We start from the raw sequence: 22,196 nt of genomic DNA, 5'->3' as shown, positions 1-22,196 counted from the left end.
GTCCTATTCAGTGTCTACTCGGTGCTTCTTGGCTTGTCTCTTGTATTCATTAAATGGAGCATCTCTTGTCACTGTCCAGCAATAGTCTGCAAGCATTGATGGGCTCTATTTGCCCAGATAGCCTACCAGGAGATTCCATTGCTGTAGTCTGGAGCCCAGTAAAGCTGTGCCTTACTCTTGGGTAGTTCCAAATCCCTGACAAGGTCATTCAGTTCACCTTGTGTTATGAGGTGTGGTTCAGAGGAGGAGGATGGGAGAAAATGTGGGTCCTGTGACATTGATGGTTCAGGACCAGAAGTTTCATCCTCTTCCTCTTCCTCATCTGACTCAAGTGAGAATGATTCTGGTGCATCAGGAACCGGCAGTCCTTCTCCATGGGGTACTGGGCGTATAGCTGATGGAATGTTTGGATAATGCACAGTCCACTTTTTCTTCTTTGACACACCTTTCCCAACTGGAGGCACCATGCAGAAGTAACAATTGCTGGTATGATCTGTTGGCTCTCTCCAAATCATTGGCACTGCAAAAGGCATAGATTTCCTTTTCCTGTTCAACCACTGGCCAAGATTTGTTGCACAAGTGTTGCAGCATATGTGTGGGGCCCACCTCTTGTCCTGATCTCCAATTTTGCAGCCAAAATAAAGGTGATAGGCTTTCTTAACCATAGTGGTTATACTGCGCTTTTGTGATGCAAAAGTCACTTTACCACAAACATAGCAGAAGTTATCTGCACTCTTCACACAAGTACGAGGCATCTCTGCTCACTTTGGCTAAACAGAAATGTGTCCCTTTGCAAAATCAAACACTGACAAATAAGAGAGTAGGACACTGTATGATTTCTAGAGCTGATATAGGGCAATTTGTTCAACAGAGTGATGTAAGCTTCCTTATGATTGCATCCTCCATGACTTCTAGGAATAACATGATGCAATTCATATCGTGTATGATGCAATACCAGCTTCAGATTGCATCATTCATTGTTTTGCCTAAAAAGCAAGTACTGTCCAAACCCAGTCATAGATTTATTCATAGATCCAGTCAAAGATGTATTTTAGTCATTTCTGGTTTAAATTGAGATCCTTTCCCTTTATAACTCACTTATCCTCCACCATTCCCAAGTCAAGGGTCGTATATACTGACTCAATAGCACCTCTTGAAAACTAGAGCCAATCAACAATTTTAAGCATCATTTTCATTCTCAGTGACCCAGAATTAGTAAAGTTGGACTACATTTATTTTAGAAGCATTTTGGCTGTAGAGCAGTGTAATTGGTGGTTGTACAAGAAGAGGAAGACTTTTTCACACAAGGGTTGTGTAGGAAAAAAGCCATGATAATGTGAGAGATGACTAGGGTCACAGTCCTACTTTCTTTAAAGTCATTCTGAGTCCTTGACTTCACTAGGAGCAGAATTGGGCCCAAAGGAGCCATCAAAACAAGGTGGGACTGGATAGAGCATATAGCATGCAGTGAATAGGGGAGGGGTAGATGGAAGGAAGAACTAACATACAGGGTAAGCAAAGCTATGGAGGGCTTTGAATCTGGATTTTGATGTAGATATATTCATTATTAATGAAAGCTGAATATCACAATTCGTATCATTTTAAAAGTGCTGAATTTCAGACACTGAATAATGTAATACTGTCTGAATTTGTAGAGTTTTAATGCTACTTTCTTTGGTTATGTTGCAGGCTTCCAAAGGAGGTTGTAAAGCCCCTCATGCTATGATATCTTCCTGTGGCATGATTCCTGGAAACCCTTATCCCAAGGGGAAACCAAGCCGGATAAATGGAATTTTCCCAGTATGTGAAATCTACTTACGTTCTTCAAAAGTGCTTTTCATTTAGGATGTACTGTAGTGTACCTGAACTGCTGTTCATTCTAATGAAAGGAGGACAACTTGGCATGAGTGGAATTAAAAGCAATAACTTTGTCATATATTGCCCAGTAACCATTCATAGTGAATAATTAAAAAACTCAGATTTCTTTCCTTCAGAGTTCTATGTGCGACATCCTTTTATACAAGAAATAAATAGGAAAACTTGTGCCACAAACATGCTGTACAGAATCATGGAAACTAAAGGTGTAAAAGGCTTATTAGTAGAGTGATTAACTTTTTAACATAATATGGGATTGGTCTCTACAATACATATACTAGTCTTAGTTCTGTTTTAAATGTCCTATGCTAAATATTGTCTGTGAACTCCTTATATCTTGTCTTTCTGGTGGTGAGGACCCCAGAATTGAATGCAGAATTCCAGGTGTAGCAAAAACTGTGATTATTTAATATACTTCTGCATACAAAAGCCCAGTGTTATAATGCAGCCTAATTCGAACTTTCTTAACTGTGATGCAACAAATCCAGAACACAGTTCTGTATTTTGGAATGTGTGATTAATTGAGACTATCAGAATAGCTGTGAATTTGAATATTATTCAGAATAAGACTAAGGTGAAAATCTTTATCTCTGCTTTCTCCTATTTATTTCTAAATAAAATGCTTAATAACCGATGGGTTTTATGTCTTAGGGAACGCCTATCAAAAAGGAGACTGAAGAATGTACTAATGAAGGGAAGGGAATTGCAGCCCGTATACTTGGACCGTCCAAACCAGTACGTCTTAAGCCTTATGATTTTTTTTCCTCATGAAATGCTGTCCTATCACTAGAAAATAAAAAGACTGGAAGAAGATATGAGGAAGCTGCATCTCTACTTTCTTGTCATTAAGTATTGATGCCTTTACTTAAGCTTCTTAACTGTAATAAGAATGCTATGCAGTGTTCCAGTATTTCTATAATTTTATTAACTATAAAGAAATAAATTCTTCAGGGGCTTCCAGTCACTACATTGTACATGCATTCTAGGACACAATATCAACTAGTCTAGTAAGGAAAGCCAAGCTGGTTCCCATAGTTCCTTCATGACTTAGTCTAGAAGTTTTAACAGCCATTCTGGCTTTGCTTCATGAGCTGTGAGGCTTTTCCACATCAAAATCTAATACACAACTCCTGAAATAAGGTGCTTTATGAGGAAATTTATTCTGTGGCAACACATCTAAATTTCTGATTTAAAAATAAAACTTGTTTAAAAAAAATAGGAAAATACTGAATCTGATATTTTCAGTGTGAGTCGAGAAGTATTGCAGAAATGTATGACTAGAACTTCTGTTTCCACGTGTTTCCCAATCTAGTGGCTGTATTTTTAATTTTATTTATTTTAAGGACTGGATAATTTTATGGCCATAATTTACATTTGTGGTTGTGCAAATTAAGAGAAGGGAAATAGAATCCAGTGCTTCAAGGCATGAAAGTTGCATGGATAAGCAAAGACTTTCCTTTTTTCCTCTCCTATTGCTATGTTACACAAGTATGTTGTTACAACACAGTATTTCACCTTTAGAAGCATTCAAGTATTGACAGCTTTAGAGACAGGGTAGCAAACATAATGAGTCAGCAATGTGATTTGATACAGCAAATTCTCTTTCCCAGGATAAGTAACAATGACCTGTACAGTATCTAAGCATCTAAATGCTATATTTTTTTGGAGGAGAAACATTACTTAATGCTTTTTCACGTTTTTTTAATGTAGGCCCCAGCAACGTACAACCCACACAAACCTGTTCCATACCCCATCCCACCATGCCGGCCACATGCAACTATTGCACCAAGTAAGGCTTCTTTATGCTTTAGCTTGATCCTATTATTTGATCTGTTTTCTTTTTAAAAAGTTCTAGTGTGGTGATACGTTTCTGACCATAGTTACCTTTTTAGTTGACTGTGCTCCCTATGTGTAATCTGGGTCCTAGCTCTAACTTCTCCTGTTATCACTGTAGAGCCAATATGATGAGTGTATTGGCTTCTTTTCCGGCTTTTGCATCATTCAGAGAACTGTCAATGCCGTTCTGATCATAGAATCTCTTATTACTGGAGATGGCATGCATTTCAGAAAAGATGAGGATGATAACTATGGGGTTCTTAGAATTCAATTGAATATAAATATTTGACTTCTGTATCATAAAAGCCAATACAGAGTTTGTTATTGGGAAGCTGGATGTGTTATTTGAATCTGGCCATGAAAAAGATATGCTGTCCCTTTTAGGGTACGTTTGCAAAGCTAGTGCAAAGCCAACGGACTTGGGCTCATGCTACCCCATTCAGTATAGCTATGTAGACTGCTTTTAAATTGCAGCTTGGGCTAGAACTTGGGCTCTGAAGCCCGCTTCCTTCTCTGGGCTTCAGAGCATGAGCTCCAGCCTGAGCCACAATATCTACAAGCTATTTGTAGTGTGGTAGCACGAGCCCTGTGAGTCTGAGTCTGTCACCCTGGTTTCAGAGGCTCGCTGCCCCAGGCTGTGTAGATGTGTCCTTAAAGGCAAAGACCACATCGTCAAGCAGAAGTGAGTTTATTTCAGTTGCTTTAAGCTCCTTTCATCAAATGCTCCACTGCATTAAGAAACTGCATTGTAATTAGTTAGTAAATAAAGTGATCTGAGCCTTGCTTCACTTGACTGTTTTTAAGCCATGAGCAAAACTTATGTGTAAGGTATTTTGGTATATATCAGTGGGGAGTGTTTGTCCCCTTGTTATACCAATATAATAAAAACCAGCAGGATCTTATTAAGAGGGATAAGGCAAAGATGCCACATTTATTGTAAATATAATAATAAAGCAAAAGGCAAAAGTAAACAATGTTGTTTGACTAATTCCTATTACTACTTATTCCTTATACATACATACATATAATATGTATGTATTTCATTCACACGATCATTCATTCAAGTTATGTATAGGTGTTATAGTTACCAGCCTAGAAGTTGCTCATGGCAAGTTACTGGTCAGGTATGGAGCCAAGTCTGTGTCAGATGCAACTGATGCTCCTGGATGCTGGCAGCAGAACCAGAGACTCAAAGTCCTCAGTCTTTGGAGTTCATTCTTATAGGAATTAATTCCTATGTTAGTCTATGGGAGCTGTTTCATCCTGCTGTTGCTGACTCAATCAGCAGATGGCACATTCCTGGTGGCTTTACACTGTCCAAAGTTTGTTTTTTTCATCCTTACAGATGATGGAGTGGATCCCAGTTTACCCTCCGGGGGTTGTCTGGTGGTCCTCTTGACACATTCTTCGGCCAATGGATACTCCCTTTCTAGGCTGGCACCTCCCTAACCATTCATGCACATCAAGCATTCATCAACATACATTCCATATCTTAAACATATTTTAATTTACTATCTTCACCACTTTCGGGGTGTGTGTTAATTCATATGAGACTCCTGGCCCTGTGATCACAGAGGATGGGGGTCTGTTTGTTTACATTGTATCAATTACAGCTTAAGGATGGCATAGTGTTTACATCAAGAACAAAGTCAATTAACTTGTTTGTAAGTTTTACATAGTAATAGAGTATCTTTCACAAGACAGACACAATCAGTGTTTTCTGCAGATAGGAGCTTACAAGTTTTAACAGAAGAACTAAAAGATTTTTGTGCTTGGTGAAACTGGGGGAGGGGGTCACTGTCACTTGGGGGAATCACTGTTAGTACCTTCTTTAATATCCCTACACCCTCAGTGAATGTAAACTGCTCCTTAGATTTTTGCCATAAACAGTCATGCAAGGAGTTTTAACACCTGTATCATGAATGAAAAGTGTGCATATCGGCAGTTACTTGATGTGCAAAAGCTCCTTTCCCTGTTTTGAGTGGTGTTGATGGTGCTGTCTGTATCTTACATATGTGAATTTGCGTGTATGCTTTTCACACTCTTTGTGGGGGTGTGGATACATATTTTTATATAAGCTCTCACGTCCCTCTTCATTGCAGTAACTAAGCGCTAAAACAGTACAACAGCGTGTGTTAGTTACTATACATTATAGGAAAATAAGGAAGCTATTTTTATGATAGGAAATATTTACTATACCTAATCTTTCAAAATCACCTGCTATACCAGTTTAGTACCTTATCATTTAAAGAGATGTTGAAGGATGACGGTTCCAAAGTGTGACATTTACCTAGAAAGGACTCTCTTATGTAAATCTCCTTGCCAGTGTTGGTGGGTTTTTTATTATCAACCCTCCAGAAACAAGGTTTGTCACAGCCTTGGGGTGGGAGTTGTTAGGGTGGGAACAACAACAATAAATACTGTGACCCACATATGCGTTTCGTATCACTTCCTTTCTCCCATCTCTTTTCTTGTAAGACAGCATGGAATTGAAAGGGGCAAGAATTTTGCTTTCCCAGATTGCTTCAGAGAGCAAGAAATCCATTTATCTCAGTCTCCCGTTGATACTGTCTTATGAGCCATCAGAGAGCTGCCCTAACTAAAACTTACATTGGAACACATGCTTCTCATCCTATGCAGCCTAGAGGGTTAAGTGGCTTTGCTTTAACTAATAAGGGAACATTTTAGAGCCTTGAAAGTATCCTTTTAACAGAATAATACTGACTAGTCGACTCTTAAATCATCTGTTTGTATTTATTGACTTTTGTTTGATGCATATGTGTGGTGTTTGGTTTTTTTTTAGGTGCTTACAACAATGCCGGTTTAGTTCCAATGGCCAGTGTCCTAGCACCAAGCTTACCCGCTCCTCCACCATATACCACTAATCAAGTGGGATCAGGTAAAGCATATTTGTCTGTATAAATGTTGGCATAAACAAATGTTTTTAAATGTGAGTATGGATAACTTATTTCTGAACTTGTTCTGTCCTTAAATAACTGTTGTTCTCTACATAGAAAACGAAGACCTTTCCAATCAGGCAAAACCTTCCCAAAATCAAGGTAAAGTGCAGTTATTCAGGGAAAATCTGCTATATTTTGACGCAATTTAATGCATTCCTTTCAGAAAGTTGTAAATTATTTTTAAACCTCAAGATTTTTAATTTAGTTTGAATGAACATTCATATTTTGTATTTTTAATTGTGTGCATATTTGTCCAGATAATATAGCAAACAAATAAGGGAATATACTCTTAGAAATGCTGTGCATGGAAATTCATTATTAGCAACTGTTTTTCAGTGGCTGAAAAAATTGCTTTTTATCTAATCTGGGGCCTGGTCAAGTAGGATTTTTGTGTATGTAAGTAACAGTGGGAGATTTGAATGCACAACCACCAAATTTTGCTGATTGCACAATATGTTCACAGCTTGTAACTTGTTTAAATCCAGTGTGTGGGGAATGTTTTATTGTTGCTACTTGTGCCATTCCTTTTATGTGGCAGAAACTAAAAACAAAATACCTTGAACTTTTTTCAAGCTGAATTTGTCGTCTGTTATGCACACAAGCAAGTAACCAAAACAAAGTAAAATGGGCAAGTTAAAGGAGCTAACATTAAAAATTCCAGGAGAATGTTCTCTGTCTGTTTTGTCTCCATCCTCTGTACCCAGGCGTAGTTGCTCAGGAATTTTGCTACTTAAAGACACACTTAGTTATACGCTTACGACAGATACACAGGTAAATCAATACAATTAAAAGGACAACATCCTCATTGAAAACCAGAATACCAACAACAATCCTTGGCTATCTTGAACCTAAATTTCTCTAATACCAACTTTAATGAGTCAGAGCCAAGAACTGTGATCATTAGTTAATTCTAGGGTTGTCGATTAATTGCAGTTAACTCACGTAATTAACTAAAAATAATAATAATAATTGCGATTAAAAAAAATTAATCTCATTGTTAAATAGAATACCAATTGAAATTTATTAAATATTTTGGATGTTCTACATTTTCATATACTGTATTCTGTATTGTAATTGACATCAAAGTGTATATTATTTTTTTATTACAAATATTTGCACTGTAAAAATGACAAAATAAATAATATTTTTGAATTCACTTCATACACCTACCATAGTGCAATCTTTGTCTTGAAAGTGCAACTTACAAATGTACATTTTTATTTTTTTGTTACATAACTGCATTCAAAACCAAAACATTTTAAAACTTCAGAGCCTACAAGTCCACTCAGTCCTACTTCTTGTTCAGCCAATCGCTAAGACAAACAAGTTTGTTTACGTTTACAAGAGATAATGCTGCCCTCTTCTTATTTACAGTGTCACCAGAAAGTGAGAAAAGGCATTTGCGTGGCACTTTTGTAGTCGGCATTGCAATTTATTTCCTTGCCAGATATGCTAAACGTTCGTATGCCCCTTCATGCTTCGACCACCATTCCGGAGGACATGCTTCCATGCTGATGACGCTTGTTAAAAAAATAATGCGTTAATTAAATTTGTGACTGAACTCCTTGGGGGAGAATTATATGACCTCTGCTCTGTTTTACCTGCATTCTGCCATATATTTCATGTTATAGCCATTTTGGATGATGACCCAACACACGTTCATTTTAAGAACATTTTCACTGCAAATTTGACAAAATGCGAAGAAGGTACCAATGTGAGATTTCTGAAGATAGCTACAGCACTCGACCCAAGGTTTAAGAATCTGAAGAACCTTCCAAAATCTGAGAGGGACACGGTGTGGAGCATGGTTTCAGAAGTCTTAAAAGACCAACACTCCAATGTGGAAACTATAGAAACTGAACCACCAAAAAAGAAGAAAAACCTTCTGCGCGCTGCTTTGGATTGTTATTGAGCAGAACCCATCATCAGCATGGACACATGTCCTCTAGAATGGTGGTTCAAGCATGAAGGGACATATGAATCTTTAGTGCATCTGGCGTGTAAATATCTTGCGACACCAGCTACAACAGTGCCATGAGAACGCCTGTTCTCACTTTCATGTGACATTGTAAACAAGAAGTGGGCAGCATTATCTCCTGCAAATGTAAACAAACTTGTTTGTCAGAGCGATTGCCTGAACAAGAAGTAGGACTGAGTGGACTTGCAGGCTCTAAACTTTTACATTGTTTTATTTTTGAATGCGGTTTTTTTGTACATAATTCTACATTTGTAAGTTCAACTTTCATGATAAAGAGATTGCACTACAGTACTTGTATTAGGTAAATTGAAAAATAGTATTTTTGTTTTTACAGTGCAAATACGTCTAATCAAAAACAAATATAAAGTGACCTCTGTACACTTTGTATTCTGTGTTGTAATTGAAATCAATATATTTGCAAATGTAGAAAACATCCAAAAATATTTAAATAAGTGGTGTTCTATTATTGTTTAACAGTGCAATTAGTCACGATTAATTTTTTTAATTGCTTGACAGCCCTAGTTAATTCTTCAATTTGGAGTTCAGGATGAGGTTATGGAAAGAGAGTCCAGGACATGGGGCATAGATCTTGGTTTTGTAGAAAAGGACAGAAGTGAACCTTTTTCATTTTGTTTGCAAATATCTAAGATGTTTAAGTTTCAGAATATTAATAGTATTTGCCTGTATCAATTTAAACAGTATCCGAAGATCTTGAGGCTGAGTTTTCAGTGGTGGAAAACTTAAGGTTTTAAAGTGGGGAGAGGTAAATTTAGGATATAACATGGAGTTAAAGAAGCAGTGAGTTTTGCCCCCTTGGTCAGTGTTCTGTTGATGGTTAAACAGAAAATGTTCATTTCTAAACAAAATATAAATGTTGGTTTTTAAGGGAAACGACCAGTGATTATAACATGCCTTATTTCTAATCCACAATGGAGCAAGGAAATTGTGTTTAAAAGTAATGGGAACAAAGAACATGATAGCATTTATAGGGAGAGCAAGGTGTTATAAAAATGCTATAGAAGTGACTAGAATTAAAGAGCTCAATCCCTATGTCGTATTTACATAGCACTCCAAATTGGTTAAAACACAGTTTAGCACAAATTTTGGGGTGTTGAGGTCAAATAGTTCTTACTCATGAAAATGCCCACATTGAAGGTGATGGGGCTACTCACATTTAGTAAGAGTTTCAAGATCCATAATGAGCTCTGAGACACCAGCTTTCAGACATAGATTTAGTGTCCTCTCTCCCATTTAATCTGGTCGTGTGCCTTCCTGCTTTCCTCCAGAAAGCGTCCCTCTTTATTTTACTTTGTAGGGTTGATATAAACTGAAATTCTTGGCGTTAGCTGTAGTGCATTGGTACTTGCAGATGGGACATTTGATCCCCAGTTGGAACAAACTGTTTCTTAGAGACTTTGTTTTTATGGGCAGGTTTCATTGTTAGCTAGTACACCTGTAGCACACGTGAATCTCGTAATGCACTTCCTCTGCTGTCCAGATTGTGATATACAGAATCAGAACCAGTCAAAGAATTAAATCTACCTACCAATAAAATAAAAACTAATCTCCTAAAATTATGTACTCTGCAGTTGTGGACTGGATTCCAACAAACCTCTGTAAAATCCTGGCATTCTGCCTGTTCTAGAATTAGCGTAAACCTTCATATAGAGCTCATGTGGTGAGCAAAATGGTACCAGTGCAGAATGCTCATCCTATTGTGGGTGCTGCTAGCTGTTAGGGACAGGAATTAGCGGTTTACCTGTCTTACATAGAGAGATCTCTGGGAGCATGTTTGAAGATCTAAACTCTCTCCTGCACTAGCCCATGAAGAAGTTGTAAATGCTATAGAGTGTTTAGACATAATTGCTAGTGCATGTAATAGAGAACCATTGAAGGGAGACACATAGAAACATGTAGTCTACTTACTGTATACTGCTGGGCATGTATCACCTACGTAGATACCTCTCTATTTTATCTTCATAGCCTTCCATGTAGATTGTGTATATACAAACATATGTTAGTTACTGCTTGTGTATCATATTTTATAATTATATAAGATGCATTTGTGTTTAATTGAAACATTTCTGTCGGTTTCAAGTATTCTTACCAGTTTTGTTTCTTTGCAGCTTTTTCTGCACAAGCGAATCAGCTCTTTACTCCTCATGGTTCTAATCCTTCAACACCTGCTGCTACTCCAGTTGCTACCCCATCCCCTGTCAAGGCGATAAGCCATCCATTAGCACCTGCCACTGCAGTCATCCCTGGGATGAGCATGTCTACTCCTGTGCTTCCTGTTTTCCCAGGGCAGGTCTCCTCTTCCATCCATACATCTCAGCCCTCAATCCCAACCCCATCTGTCATCAAATCCCTTTCATTGCCTGGTGTTCCTGTCACATCTGTTCATAGTGCAACCTCCATCCCTGTTCCTGCAGTTTTCTCTGGACTGACTTCTATCCCTGCTGCTACGCCAGCTCCACAAGCTTCTTCCACACCATGTGCTGCACCTGCCTCTAATGAAGCTTTTGCATCTGCTTCTGCACCATTTGCTGGTCTTCCTTTTTCTGCAGCCTCTTCAATTGCTTCAGTTAATAATCCTGCTCCATTGTCATCCGTTTTTGCTGGCCTCCCTTTGTCCTTGACCCCCACTCCTCAAGGGATATCTAGTCCCATTCCCTCTGCAATTGCTAGCTCTCCTGCCACTAGCATCTCTGGCCCACTTAGCTTGCCTAATCCAATTCTGTCGGTCTTAAAGGGATTTCTGACATCAAATGATACCTCATTAATCAGTGCTTTACCTTCTGCTGTGACAAGTGAACTTGCCTCTTTATCTGCTCTTGCTAATCAAAGCTCTGAGCCTCCTGCCTCCTCTGTAAACAAATGTTATACTCCATCTGCCACGCCTACACCTCAACGTTCTTCCACGCCAGGACTGGCCATTTTCCCGGGTCTTCCATCTCCCTCTGTAGCCAATCCTAGTTCCACTCCCCCGGCATTGCCAACTCAGTCACCATTAACCACTTCACAATCTGTTATACCAGTCAGCTGTGGTGCCTCTGTTGCACTTTTGCATGGTGAGAGCCCTACTAATCCTGAGCATCAGATTTCATCAGCGCCAGCTGCCACAAGTATTCCAGTTCTGGTCAAAACTGAACCCATGAGCCCTACTCTCTCAGCCTTCAAAGGCCCTTCTCATTCGGCTGCCCCGTCTCATGGCACACTAGGATTGTCAGCACTTGGGCGTGCATATACCTCTGCAACTTCAGTGCCAGTCAGTTTACCTAGTTCCCTTAATCCAGCATTATCAGGTCTCTCCTCTTTGAGTGCTCCCTTAAACAGCTCCACTTCTCTTGCCTCCATTTCCCTTGCCGCACATGCTTCCTCTGCTCCAGTTGCCCCAGTATTTAATGGACTTCCTCCCTTCACGTCTCTGACCAGTAACTTTGCTTTTCCTGGTAACTCAGCACTTACACCACCAGTCACTGTCCCAGGGTCTTTGTTAGCCACTCCATCTACAACTGCTTCATCTGTGTCTGCTTCTCATGTGAATTCTACAGCAGCTGTTCTCTCAGGACTCACTGCTTCAGCAACAGTCTCTGCTCCACCCTTTCCGCTTAACTTGTCCAGTGCCGTCCCCTCCCTATTTTCTGTCACCCAGGGGCCTCTGGCATCATCAAACCCATCCTTCCCTGGTTTCCCTGTCTCTAACACACCCACTGTCACTCCAGCTCTCCCTTCTTTCCCTGGCCTCCAGGCATCTTCTACAGTAGCAGCAGTTGCACCGCTGCCGGCAGCTGCCACAGCCCCATCTCCGGCTCCGGTCCTGCCAGGGTTTGCCTCGGCCTTTAGCTCAAACTTCAACTCTGCACTTGTTGCACAGGCTGGGTATGTTTCTGTTTCTGAAGGAGGTTTAAAATCATTTCTTTCTCAGCAAAACATTTATTTACTTTAGACATAGATGGTATTTCCAGGCACAGTTATAAAAGAACTTTAATATTTTAAATGGTTACTTCAGCAGCAGATTTTCATCTGTCTTTAGAATTTAAATGAGGAGGCAAGTCTATATTTTGCAGCTAGTGTACAGAATTCCAGTTTCTATAAGGTTCAATCCTGCAAGGTGATGAGTGTCCTCAGCTCCCTATTGAGGGTACTTGGCACCTCCTGCAACATGCTAGGTTTTTGCAAGAATGGGTCTAAAATATGTATCAATGACATACTTAGGTAATAGCAGACAATATCCTAGCCTTTTCTGTGTCAGGAAAAACATCCAACACTACATTTTCACCTACAAAATATTCATGCACAAGCAGGTAACTGCACACAAGATACTGGCTTGCATGCTCAAGTTGCATGTGTGTACCAGTGTCCTGGCTTGTACATGCAAACATTGTGTGGGTGGCAGCTTAGGTGTGCTGTTTGAGAAACTTAGTTAACTGAGGTTTAGAAACCCTGGTGCTCTTAGCAAGATAAGAAATCTAGGATAAAATATTGTTGAAAGTGTTCCTAATGACTGCCATGTCTTGATTATTTCAGCTTGACTTCTGGGCTGCAAACCCCAGGAAATACAGTTTTCCCTGGACTCTTGTCTCTTCCTGGTATCCCTGGATTTACCCAAAGTGCTGCACAGTCTTCCCTGCAGGAGTTGCAGCATAGTGCAGCAGCGCAATCAGCGCTACTACAGGTAAGCGGCATATGTCTTGATATTTCACTGCCTTAAGGCCCCACTGGAGCATTAATTGTTCAATATCAAATCTCCGCTTTTAGAAAGCACAACTTACTTTAAAGAATTGGCTACAGGGCTGATGCAGTACAGTCTGATAATCCAACATCCAGTTGTCTGAAGATAGCTGTTGCTCTTGGGGACAGGACTATCAATGGCACTTCAGCTGACTTTCTCTAAAGGCTATGGATGTGTCAAATCCTTTCTTATGGGTGGCATTGTAAAAGTGGGGAGGAGGAAAGAAGGGGACAGATCTGACATGTAAAATTTGTAGTATCTTGGTCTAGTGCACTGACCTGGGTTCTGTTCCTAACACTAATTTTGTGATTTTAGGCAAATCACGTAATCTATGCTTCATTGGTTTTTACAGATGGAGAAACTGTTTGCTTTGTAAAGTCTTTAAGATCTACAGATGGAAAATAAGGGAACAAAGAATTACCTACAGGATTTTAAAATTATGCCCATATGTATTGTACTAATAGAAGACAGTGTTTGCATGCTTTGATCACTGAAATTACACCTCTACCTCAATATAATATGACCCGATATAACATGAATTCGGCTATGACGCGGTAAAGCAGTGCTTCGGGGGGGCACAGGGCTGCGTACTCCGGTGGATCAAAGCAAGTTTGATATAACACAGTTTCACTTATAACACGGTAAGATTTTTTGGCTCCCGAGGACAGCGTTATATCGAGGTAGAGGTGTATAACTTAAATATAGATCATAGTTAAAAATACAATTAGGTTGTGAAGGAAGATTTAAGATTAGAAAATTAGTGAAACTCTTCTTAAAATCTCAGTCTCAAATGAAGCCATCTGGAAAACCACCCCTCTTCTGTGAATCAGACTGCTTTCCTAGTGTTCTCTAGTGGCTGTGGCATAACCCTGAGTTACACCTAGAAAGGAACATAAAAGGCAATAAGAAGAGGCTTTATGAGTACATCAGGAGCAAGAGAAAGACAAAGGAAAGTGTAGGTTCTCTACTTAGCAGGCACGAAGAGCTAATAATGGACAACATCAAGAAAGTTTAGATGTTTAATGCCTATTATGCTTTATTCCCTAAAAACATAAATTGTGGCCAGATACATAACAAAATTAATATTTGCAACAAGGGGTAAGGAATGCAAGCCAAAATAGGGAAAGAGCAGGTTAAAGAGTATTTAGATACGTTGGATGTATTTAAATTGACAGAGCCTGATGAAATTTACCCTAAAGTAGTTAAGGAATTAGCTGAAACAATCTCAGAACCATTAATGATTATCTTGGAGAACACATGAAGGATGGTTAAGACCTCAGAGGACTGGAGAAGTGCAAATCTAGTACCTTTCTTTAAAATGGGGAACAAAGAGGACCTGGGGAAATTATAGACCAGTCAACTGAACTTGGATACGTGGAAAGATACTGGAACAAATTATTAAACAATCGGTTTTTATAAGCAGGTAGAGGATAATAGGTTGTAAGGAATAGTCAGCATGGATTTGTCAAGAACATATTATTCCAAACCAACCTAATTTCCTTCTTTGACAGGGTTACTGGTCTAGTGGATGCGGGGAAGCTGTACACATGATATCTTAATTTTACTAAAGCTTTTCATACAGTCTCACGTCACATTCTCAGAATCAAACTAGGGAAATGCAGTCTAGGTGAAAGTACTGTAAGGTGGGTGCAAAACTGGGTGAAAGACTATACTCGAAGTAGTTATCAATGGTTTGCAGTCAAACTTGGAAGATGTATTGGGGGTGGGAGTCATAGGGGTCTGTTCTGGGTTGGGCACGAGTCAATATTTTCATTAATGAGTTGGATAATAGAATGGAGAGTGCTTATAAAAATGAAGTAGAAGCGGCAAGCACTTTGGAAGACATCATTAGAATTCAAACTAAACGTGACATATTGTCTTGAAATCAAAAAGACAATAAAGACAAGTGCAAAGTACTACACTTAGGACAGAACAATCCAGTGCACAACTACAAAATGGGAAATAACTGGCTAAGCAGTAGTGCTGCAGAAAAGTATCTGGGGATTACAGTGGATCCTAAATTGAATATGAATCAACAATGTGATTCAGGTGCAAAAAGGGCTAATAACATTCTAGGGTGTATTACCAGGATTATCTTATGTCAGACACAGGAGGCAATTGTCCCGCTGTATTTGGCATTGATGAGGCCTTAGCTGGACTACTGTGTCCAGTTCGGGGTATCACACTTCAGGAGAGATAGGGACAAATGGAATAGAGCAACAAAAATGGTAAAAGGACCTGATCCCTGAGGAAAAGCTAAAACCCCCCCCAACAAGCTTTGTATATTAAGCCTTGAGAAAAGAAGATCAGGAGCGGGACCCGAAAAGTCTTCAAATTATGTTAAGGGCTGCCATAAAGAGGATGGGGCTCAATTGTTTTCCGTGTCTACTGAAGGTAGAAGAAATAATGGCTTATTCTGTAGCAAGGAAGATTGAGATTGAGATTTAGATTTGGGGAAGGGATAGCTCAGTGATTTGAGCATTGGTCCCCTAAACCCAGGGTTGTGAGTTCAATCCTTGAGGGGTTGCTAAAGAACTGCCTACACTTAGATATACTTCCTTCCCGTCTCCCTCCTCTGCAGCACACTCAACACGCTATTTTGAAACGTCTCTTGTTAAATGTTCTGTACCATGAACAGGAATAGTTCTCTGCATGGCTTTTTGCTTTTTTAAAAGTTCTTTCCTAACCTGCTTGTTTTCTCTTTCTTGAAGGCACATTCAGCTTCAGCTCTAGAGAACTATCCAGCTCAGCCTGATGGTTTTACTAGCTATCCCTCTGCACCAGGAACACCATTTTCACTGCAGACAAGTCTACCCCAGAGTGGATGGCAATAAATATCATCTTTTTCTTGACAAGCAAGACATATTTGAAGACTGAAGTGGTGGCTTGACAAAGCCTGATCCTGTTGCCATTAAGTTGATGGCAAAATACACATTGACTTCAATGGGGACATGATCTGACCCAGAAATTGGGACAGAGAAGCAAGACGAGAGTGAAGAGCTTCTGGGAAACTGTTCTTGTGTCAGATTACAAACAAATCCATGATTACTTTTGCTTTTAAACAATTTGAGAGTGATCCTGTGATGTGCTGAACATCCTCAACTTCCTCTTTAGCTGGGGAGATGGGTGTTTGGTTCCTCATAGGACCAGGCCCTTTAAACACAGACTTCCTGTATAATTAGAACAATTGGCAGCCAAACGGTATGGGGAAAACGGTATTCTAAATAGTATGTGATATTTTTCACCCATCATTCTTTTCAAATTTGTATGGTATGTGTGGTAATGTAGAAAGAACATTTAGATTGAAATTAGACACTTAAAGCTGTAGACAATCCTTAGTGTAGATGCACATCTCTCATTACCATCAGTAAGAGTTACGTGCACAGATCAAGGTCCGTGGGATTTATTCTCTCCTTCATATGCATGAGTAACTCTTTATTAGTATCAGTAGTATGTCGAGGGGAGACTAGATCAGGTTCTTAAAATGCCATATGAAACGTTGTGGACCTGCTGCTGAACTGAATACTTCTCTATCTGAGTCAGAACAGAAGAAAGCCAGACAATGATGCTGTACGGTATTCTGGGATAGGAACTAGTTACTTTTAATTGAGTAAAGTTTAGCTAGTGAGGAACACTTTACAGAAATGCAAACAAGCCTTTCATTTTGCCTCGAGGATATGCTCTTTAACATCCCCCTATGTTAGTGGAAGTAATTGTATTGCACATAGACTACCTATCCATCACTGTTTGCTGCAGGCTTCTGTGAATGTTTACAGTCATGGACCAAATTCTGCTCTCACAATGTATGTAACCAAAACTTGGTTATATTCCTTGGAGTAGCAAGTGTGTAAGTGAGTGGAGAATTTGGGCTATGGATTTTTAGCATTTTTCCTTGGAAAACATACATGATTTTAAAGGTAATTAACTGCATTGGCTAGGAATGGCATGACGCGGCATATGGAAAGGTCTTGCTTTGTAAGTAAAATGCAGTATGTGCACTCATAATAATTGTAGTACCTGTGGCAGTGTGTAACACATCATTGAATATCATCTCTTTAAGAAAAACTCTTGATCAAGTTCTAAAAGACAATAGAGATGATGATATGCAATCATGTGATTTTAAAATAAACTGTAGAAGATATACTGTAGAACAGTTCTGCACCTAGAGTTTTACTTTTTTAAAGATGGATTCTGCTGGAAGACATTGCTAATGTATTTTCTTTCAATGTGTGAACGAACTTTTTAAAAACATTAATGGGAATTCCTGTATTAGTTTTTAACACAATTTTTTAAAATAAGTTTACACTCATGGCACTAAGGCTTTAGTGACTATTTACCTAGTAGTTTATAAAACACTTGAATAAACAATTTTTTACAAAAAAAAAAATTCCTAAAGTTTTATCTTAGATTAATCGAAATGAGAGATCCTATGGTATAATGTAGAACTTTGTGCTGAACATAATTTAGTTACTTAAAAACAAACAGTGCGATAATACGACAAATATCCTGCTGAGTATGTCTGAATCAGGCCAGCATTTAAATACATTATTTGATTCTATAATACTTTAAACTGCATGTAACTCTCAACAGCAATAAGAGTGACACAGCTGTTTTCAAATATCTGAAATATAACGTATCAGTTTATGAAAATCTTTCAAAGCAAGACAGAACAGTTGCTGCTTACACGCTTTGATACTGAAGCTGGGAGAGGAGATGTCTCTTCAATGTTTTCTTCAGCTTGGGCCCTATTCTAGAGTGTGCTGAGCAGCGTCATTTTTCTTTGAGGTCATCTTGTGGGTTCAGCTGTCTTTTCCCAAAACTGTAATTCATTGCACAAGTATTACTGGCTAGCACTTGGTTAGTTTTCAGGAGGAGGAAGATAAGGTTTCGTGTTCTGATTCATATCTTGGAAGGTAAGCATTGTGTGCTCGTGAGGATAGATACTGTCAAACATAGAGCCTGCACCATTTTGGGGGTTAGGATATGTAGTACATGTCCTGAAACATTAATGCAACTGGCCAAATTTGGATCTAGTGTAAGTGGGTGCGACGCCATTGAAGACAGTGCAGTTGCTGTATCTGTTTCCATCAAATCCAAATTTGGCCATGGTATATTATGTCATTGAGTTTGCCTGTAAAATCTCTTATAGTGCTTTACAACAAATATTAGACATCAGATATGATACTTTCATACAAAGAAAATTTGAAAATTTGGCTGTGGTTTGGCTACAAAATATGTGATTCTGGCTACCCACTTCACTCCCCGTGTAGGGAGACTCTTTCTGCCCAGCTGTATTCAAATGTGAAGCACCTCAGTTAGTTCCGTTTTCCAAAGATACAGCAGATATTTAAACTCTCTGGAGATGAATTCTATAAAGCACTAGAATGTCTTGGTTCAGGCATCCAAGTGAAGGTCAAATATTGTCTTTTAGGCAAAGTAGCAGTTCACACCAGATGTGCAGGCTTTCCTTTAGGAGTTAATACAAGGAAAAGCCTATTTAAAAATTATCCAGAAGAGTCAATGTCGATTTGCTTCCCATACTCTTTCCCACATCAATTACTGATTTGTGAATATTTTACCATAGAGTACTGTAATCAGTATTAGATAAAGAACTTCAGTAACCTTGATTTTGTTAATGCAAGCAACAATGATCACCAGTACAATATATTTAGTTCCATGTTTAGTTCCGGAGCCCTGATGCCACTGGGGTAGCGGTGCAGGCCGAGGGATGTGCTGACCACCCTTCCCGCAGCCTCCACTGGCCTGGGATGGCGAACCACAGCCAGTGAGAGCTGCGATCGGCCGAATCTGTGGACGCGGTAGGTAAACAAACTGGCCTGGCCTGCCAGGGGCTTTCCCTGGTGGGCCATGTGCCAGAGGTTGCTGATCCCTGTAGACGTTGTCCTACAGTGCCTCTATGCTTTGTTCTCAATGTTCTGTAATACTTATAAGGGAAGAATGCTAGCATGTATGTTGTTGGCATGTTGGGGCATCATTCAAAGAGGGCATAGTTAAGATTGCCTTGCAGGAGTGGTGTGTACCTTTACCTTTGTATTTCCTGGTTTTCAGATGCTTTAAACGTAACTAAAGCTGATATTCTGGAAAGGCACAATGCCCCATTAAGCAATCTTATAGTTGCATTAACAAAGGTTTTGGGCAATTAATTTCCTGGTTCTTTTAAAAATAATTTCTCAACACCTGCATGTTCCACAGCTCTGATCCCCCGCCTTCACTACCTCTCTCTCCTTGACAAGGATTAAACCAGCCATAGAAGGTACTGGAGGCATGTCAGGCTCTTCAGTGTCCCTGTGTCATTGCTATGTCTCCCATCTACATCCACAACTGCTCAGCTCTGACTGCCTCCTTCCCTCTCCATACTTTTCTGCACTGGGCTAACCTCCCCCTTTCCCCTAGATGGAGCAGCATTGGGGGAAAGGGACTTTTCCCCACTGCAGGAGGCAACATGGGGCAGGAGGAGAGTTCTGGGTCCCTTCCCCTAGTCACGGAGCAGTGGATAGGAGGGAAGCCTCTGAGCCACCTCCCGGGGACTGGTAAGGTGTAGCCAAGATGAGGAACTGTTGAAGAGTTTATTGAGGAGGGCATAGATGGCTCCATGTCCTTTCCTCCAAAAAGTACCTCACTGGTGGGGAAGGTGCCCAATTTCCCCTGTCATAGCTCTGCTCTCTCAGCACTTCCTAGCTCCCCCACTAGTAAACACCCCCATCCTGATTACCCCTAATTTGACCACTAGCTCTACCCATGAGGCATAGTAAAGGTTAAGACCATGTGAGCCAACGTGGGTTTTAGCACATTTAGAATAATCATCTGTTAAACAGCAAGTGACTCTCATAACTGCTGCTCCACTCCAATACCCACCCAAGCAAAATAATGTTCATAGTTTATTTCATGCTTTTCGGGGGTTCCCACTATTAGCACCTTTAAAAATATGTAATGATTTCAGATGCGTTCTCCCAAAGAAACTGGGCAGGAAACTGTAAAACAAACTCAATCTCTGACTGCCCATAGGGAAATACAGCAACACTCTTTCAGGGAAAAGAAAAATACCAGCTGCTTAGTCATCTTCCAAGGGACATATTTATGATCCCCATCAGCGTTTCTCAATAGGCAGCAGGGAGCAATTATTATTACTGTTATGTTTTAATAGGTTTTACGCAACTATCAACCATGTAAAAGACTGTGCAGATATTGTTTCTAATTAACAGCATTATTTTCAGTAAAATCAGAAAAAAATAGCATTTTCTGGGACACTGTTACTTGTGTGGTGTCTGCTTCAGGAACATGCAACGCAGGAAGCATGAACCTACTTTTCCACCACCACCCCCCTTCTGCCCTAAGCATGTGCTGCATGGCTTCTGCTGGCTGTGGTGGAAGGCAGATTTGATGCAGCTGTGCATGTGACTGGATGATTTCCCATTTGAAAGGCCACCAGGTGGCAGCACAGAGAAGGAACTGAGGAGCAGTTAAATTGCCCAACTTTTGCCCCAAGTCAGCTAATGCCTTTCAAAAGTAGCCCAGTTGGTCACAGATTTCCAAGGCTGGCAACAGTCAGCTAGAGCTAAAGAGTCCAGCAGCTCAGGGTGTCACCCCACTTCCTCCTCAAGGCCAGGCAGTGGGGTTAGAACCCCAGGAGGAGCAGAAGTGAAGATGGAGCTGTGTGGGTTGAACAGATGGGGGAAACTGGAGGGCAGGGCCATCCCTAGGGGGGTGTAACGCCAACAGACCCCGGTCACGGGCAGGCAGGATTTAACCGGGGACCTCTGGAGCTTAGTACATGAGCCTCTACTGCAAGAGCTAAAAGCCAACTGGCTACTAGTTAAGGCTGTAGAGCAGATGCATTTTCTCTCTCTCTCTAAGTGGTCTCGGTGCCACTAGATGGGACAGAACACAAGACCGAGGAAGTGTGTGGGTAATATGGGGCCTGGGACACTGCCGGCCCAGGCCTGCCCCATTCGGCCCTTCCCCCAAACCTCCACCCCACCTCTTGCTGGCTTCTGACCCCTCCCCTGAGCAATGCTGGGAGCCAGCAGGGTGGGGTGAGGCAGGTGGGCTGGGGCCAGGTCACTTGCTGCTGCTGGCATCAGGTTGCGCACTAACTCACCAGGCTGCCCTGGACCCCGTGTCTTGAAGTGTGCCCCCCCACACACAAACCCAAAGCGCGGAGCCCAGGGCAGTTGCAGTGGGCCATTTTATGGACAGGACGGCTCTGCTGGAGGGACGGGATTAATTGCAGGTTTGGGAACAGGCATGTGGGGCGAGAGCTCCTCGTGCCGTGGCCAAAAGTACATTACACAATACATTTGGGAGTGTGGGCTCCACTAATTGGCCCACACAGGACGTGTATGCAGTGTAGTTGTAACCATATTGGTCCCGGGATATTAGCAAGACAAGGTGGGTGAGGTAATATCTTTTATCAGAAATTGGTCCAATAAAAACTATTACCTTATCGCACACAGGCTGGGCAGGAGACGTTAAACACTCAAAAGCCAGCCCAAACACCACACCATCACCTTTTTTATTTTAAATCTCCTGATTTGTTTTGAGCCGCTTTCCCGAAGTTTTGGGGTTCTGACTGATAATTTTTGAGCTCTTGGGTTTGGCAATAGTGTCAGAAATCATTCCCACCATTTGTCTTTTACTTTCAACTGGAGAACTGCTGGAAAACAACAACAAACAAATGATATTGTGATAGTTTGGGGAATCTATGTAAACTTATACATTCCAGTTTGATTTTATGAACTCTCTCTAGATGACTGTATTTTTCAGTGTGGAGCAGAACTGCAATACCATGGTA

At 40.4% G+C, this 22,196-nt stretch overlaps 1 protein-coding gene across 4 annotated transcripts in view; it reads left to right on the top strand.

The window, feature by feature from the left end:
- PROSER1 (proline and serine rich 1) overlaps window positions 1–17,761 on the top strand; it is a 33,668-nt gene extending 15,907 nt beyond the window's left edge. For all 4 annotated transcript variants that reach the window (XM_030563900.1, XM_030563917.1, XM_030563926.1 and 1 more), the window contains exons 6-13: window positions 1,690–1,800; window positions 2,527–2,610; window positions 3,586–3,664; window positions 6,515–6,610; window positions 6,726–6,770; window positions 10,776–12,531; window positions 13,180–13,327; window positions 16,096–17,761. In XM_030563900.1, coding sequence (XP_030419760.1) covers window positions 1,690–1,800; window positions 2,527–2,610; window positions 3,586–3,664; window positions 6,515–6,610; window positions 6,726–6,770; window positions 10,776–12,531; window positions 13,180–13,327; window positions 16,096–16,218 — 2,442 coding nt within the window. In that variant the 3' untranslated portion in view covers window positions 16,219–17,761. The remainder of the gene's footprint in view (window positions 1–1,689; window positions 1,801–2,526; window positions 2,611–3,585; window positions 3,665–6,514; window positions 6,611–6,725; window positions 6,771–10,775; window positions 12,532–13,179; window positions 13,328–16,095) is intronic.
- Window positions 17,762–22,196: the final 4,435 nt, after the last annotated feature.

This window comes from Gopherus evgoodei, chromosome 1, assembly GCF_007399415.2.
Source record: "Gopherus evgoodei ecotype Sinaloan lineage chromosome 1, rGopEvg1_v1.p, whole genome shotgun sequence".
Lineage (NCBI taxonomy): Eukaryota > Metazoa > Chordata > Testudines > Testudinidae > Gopherus > Gopherus evgoodei.
This window is presented reverse-complemented; position numbering and strand designations above follow the sequence as displayed.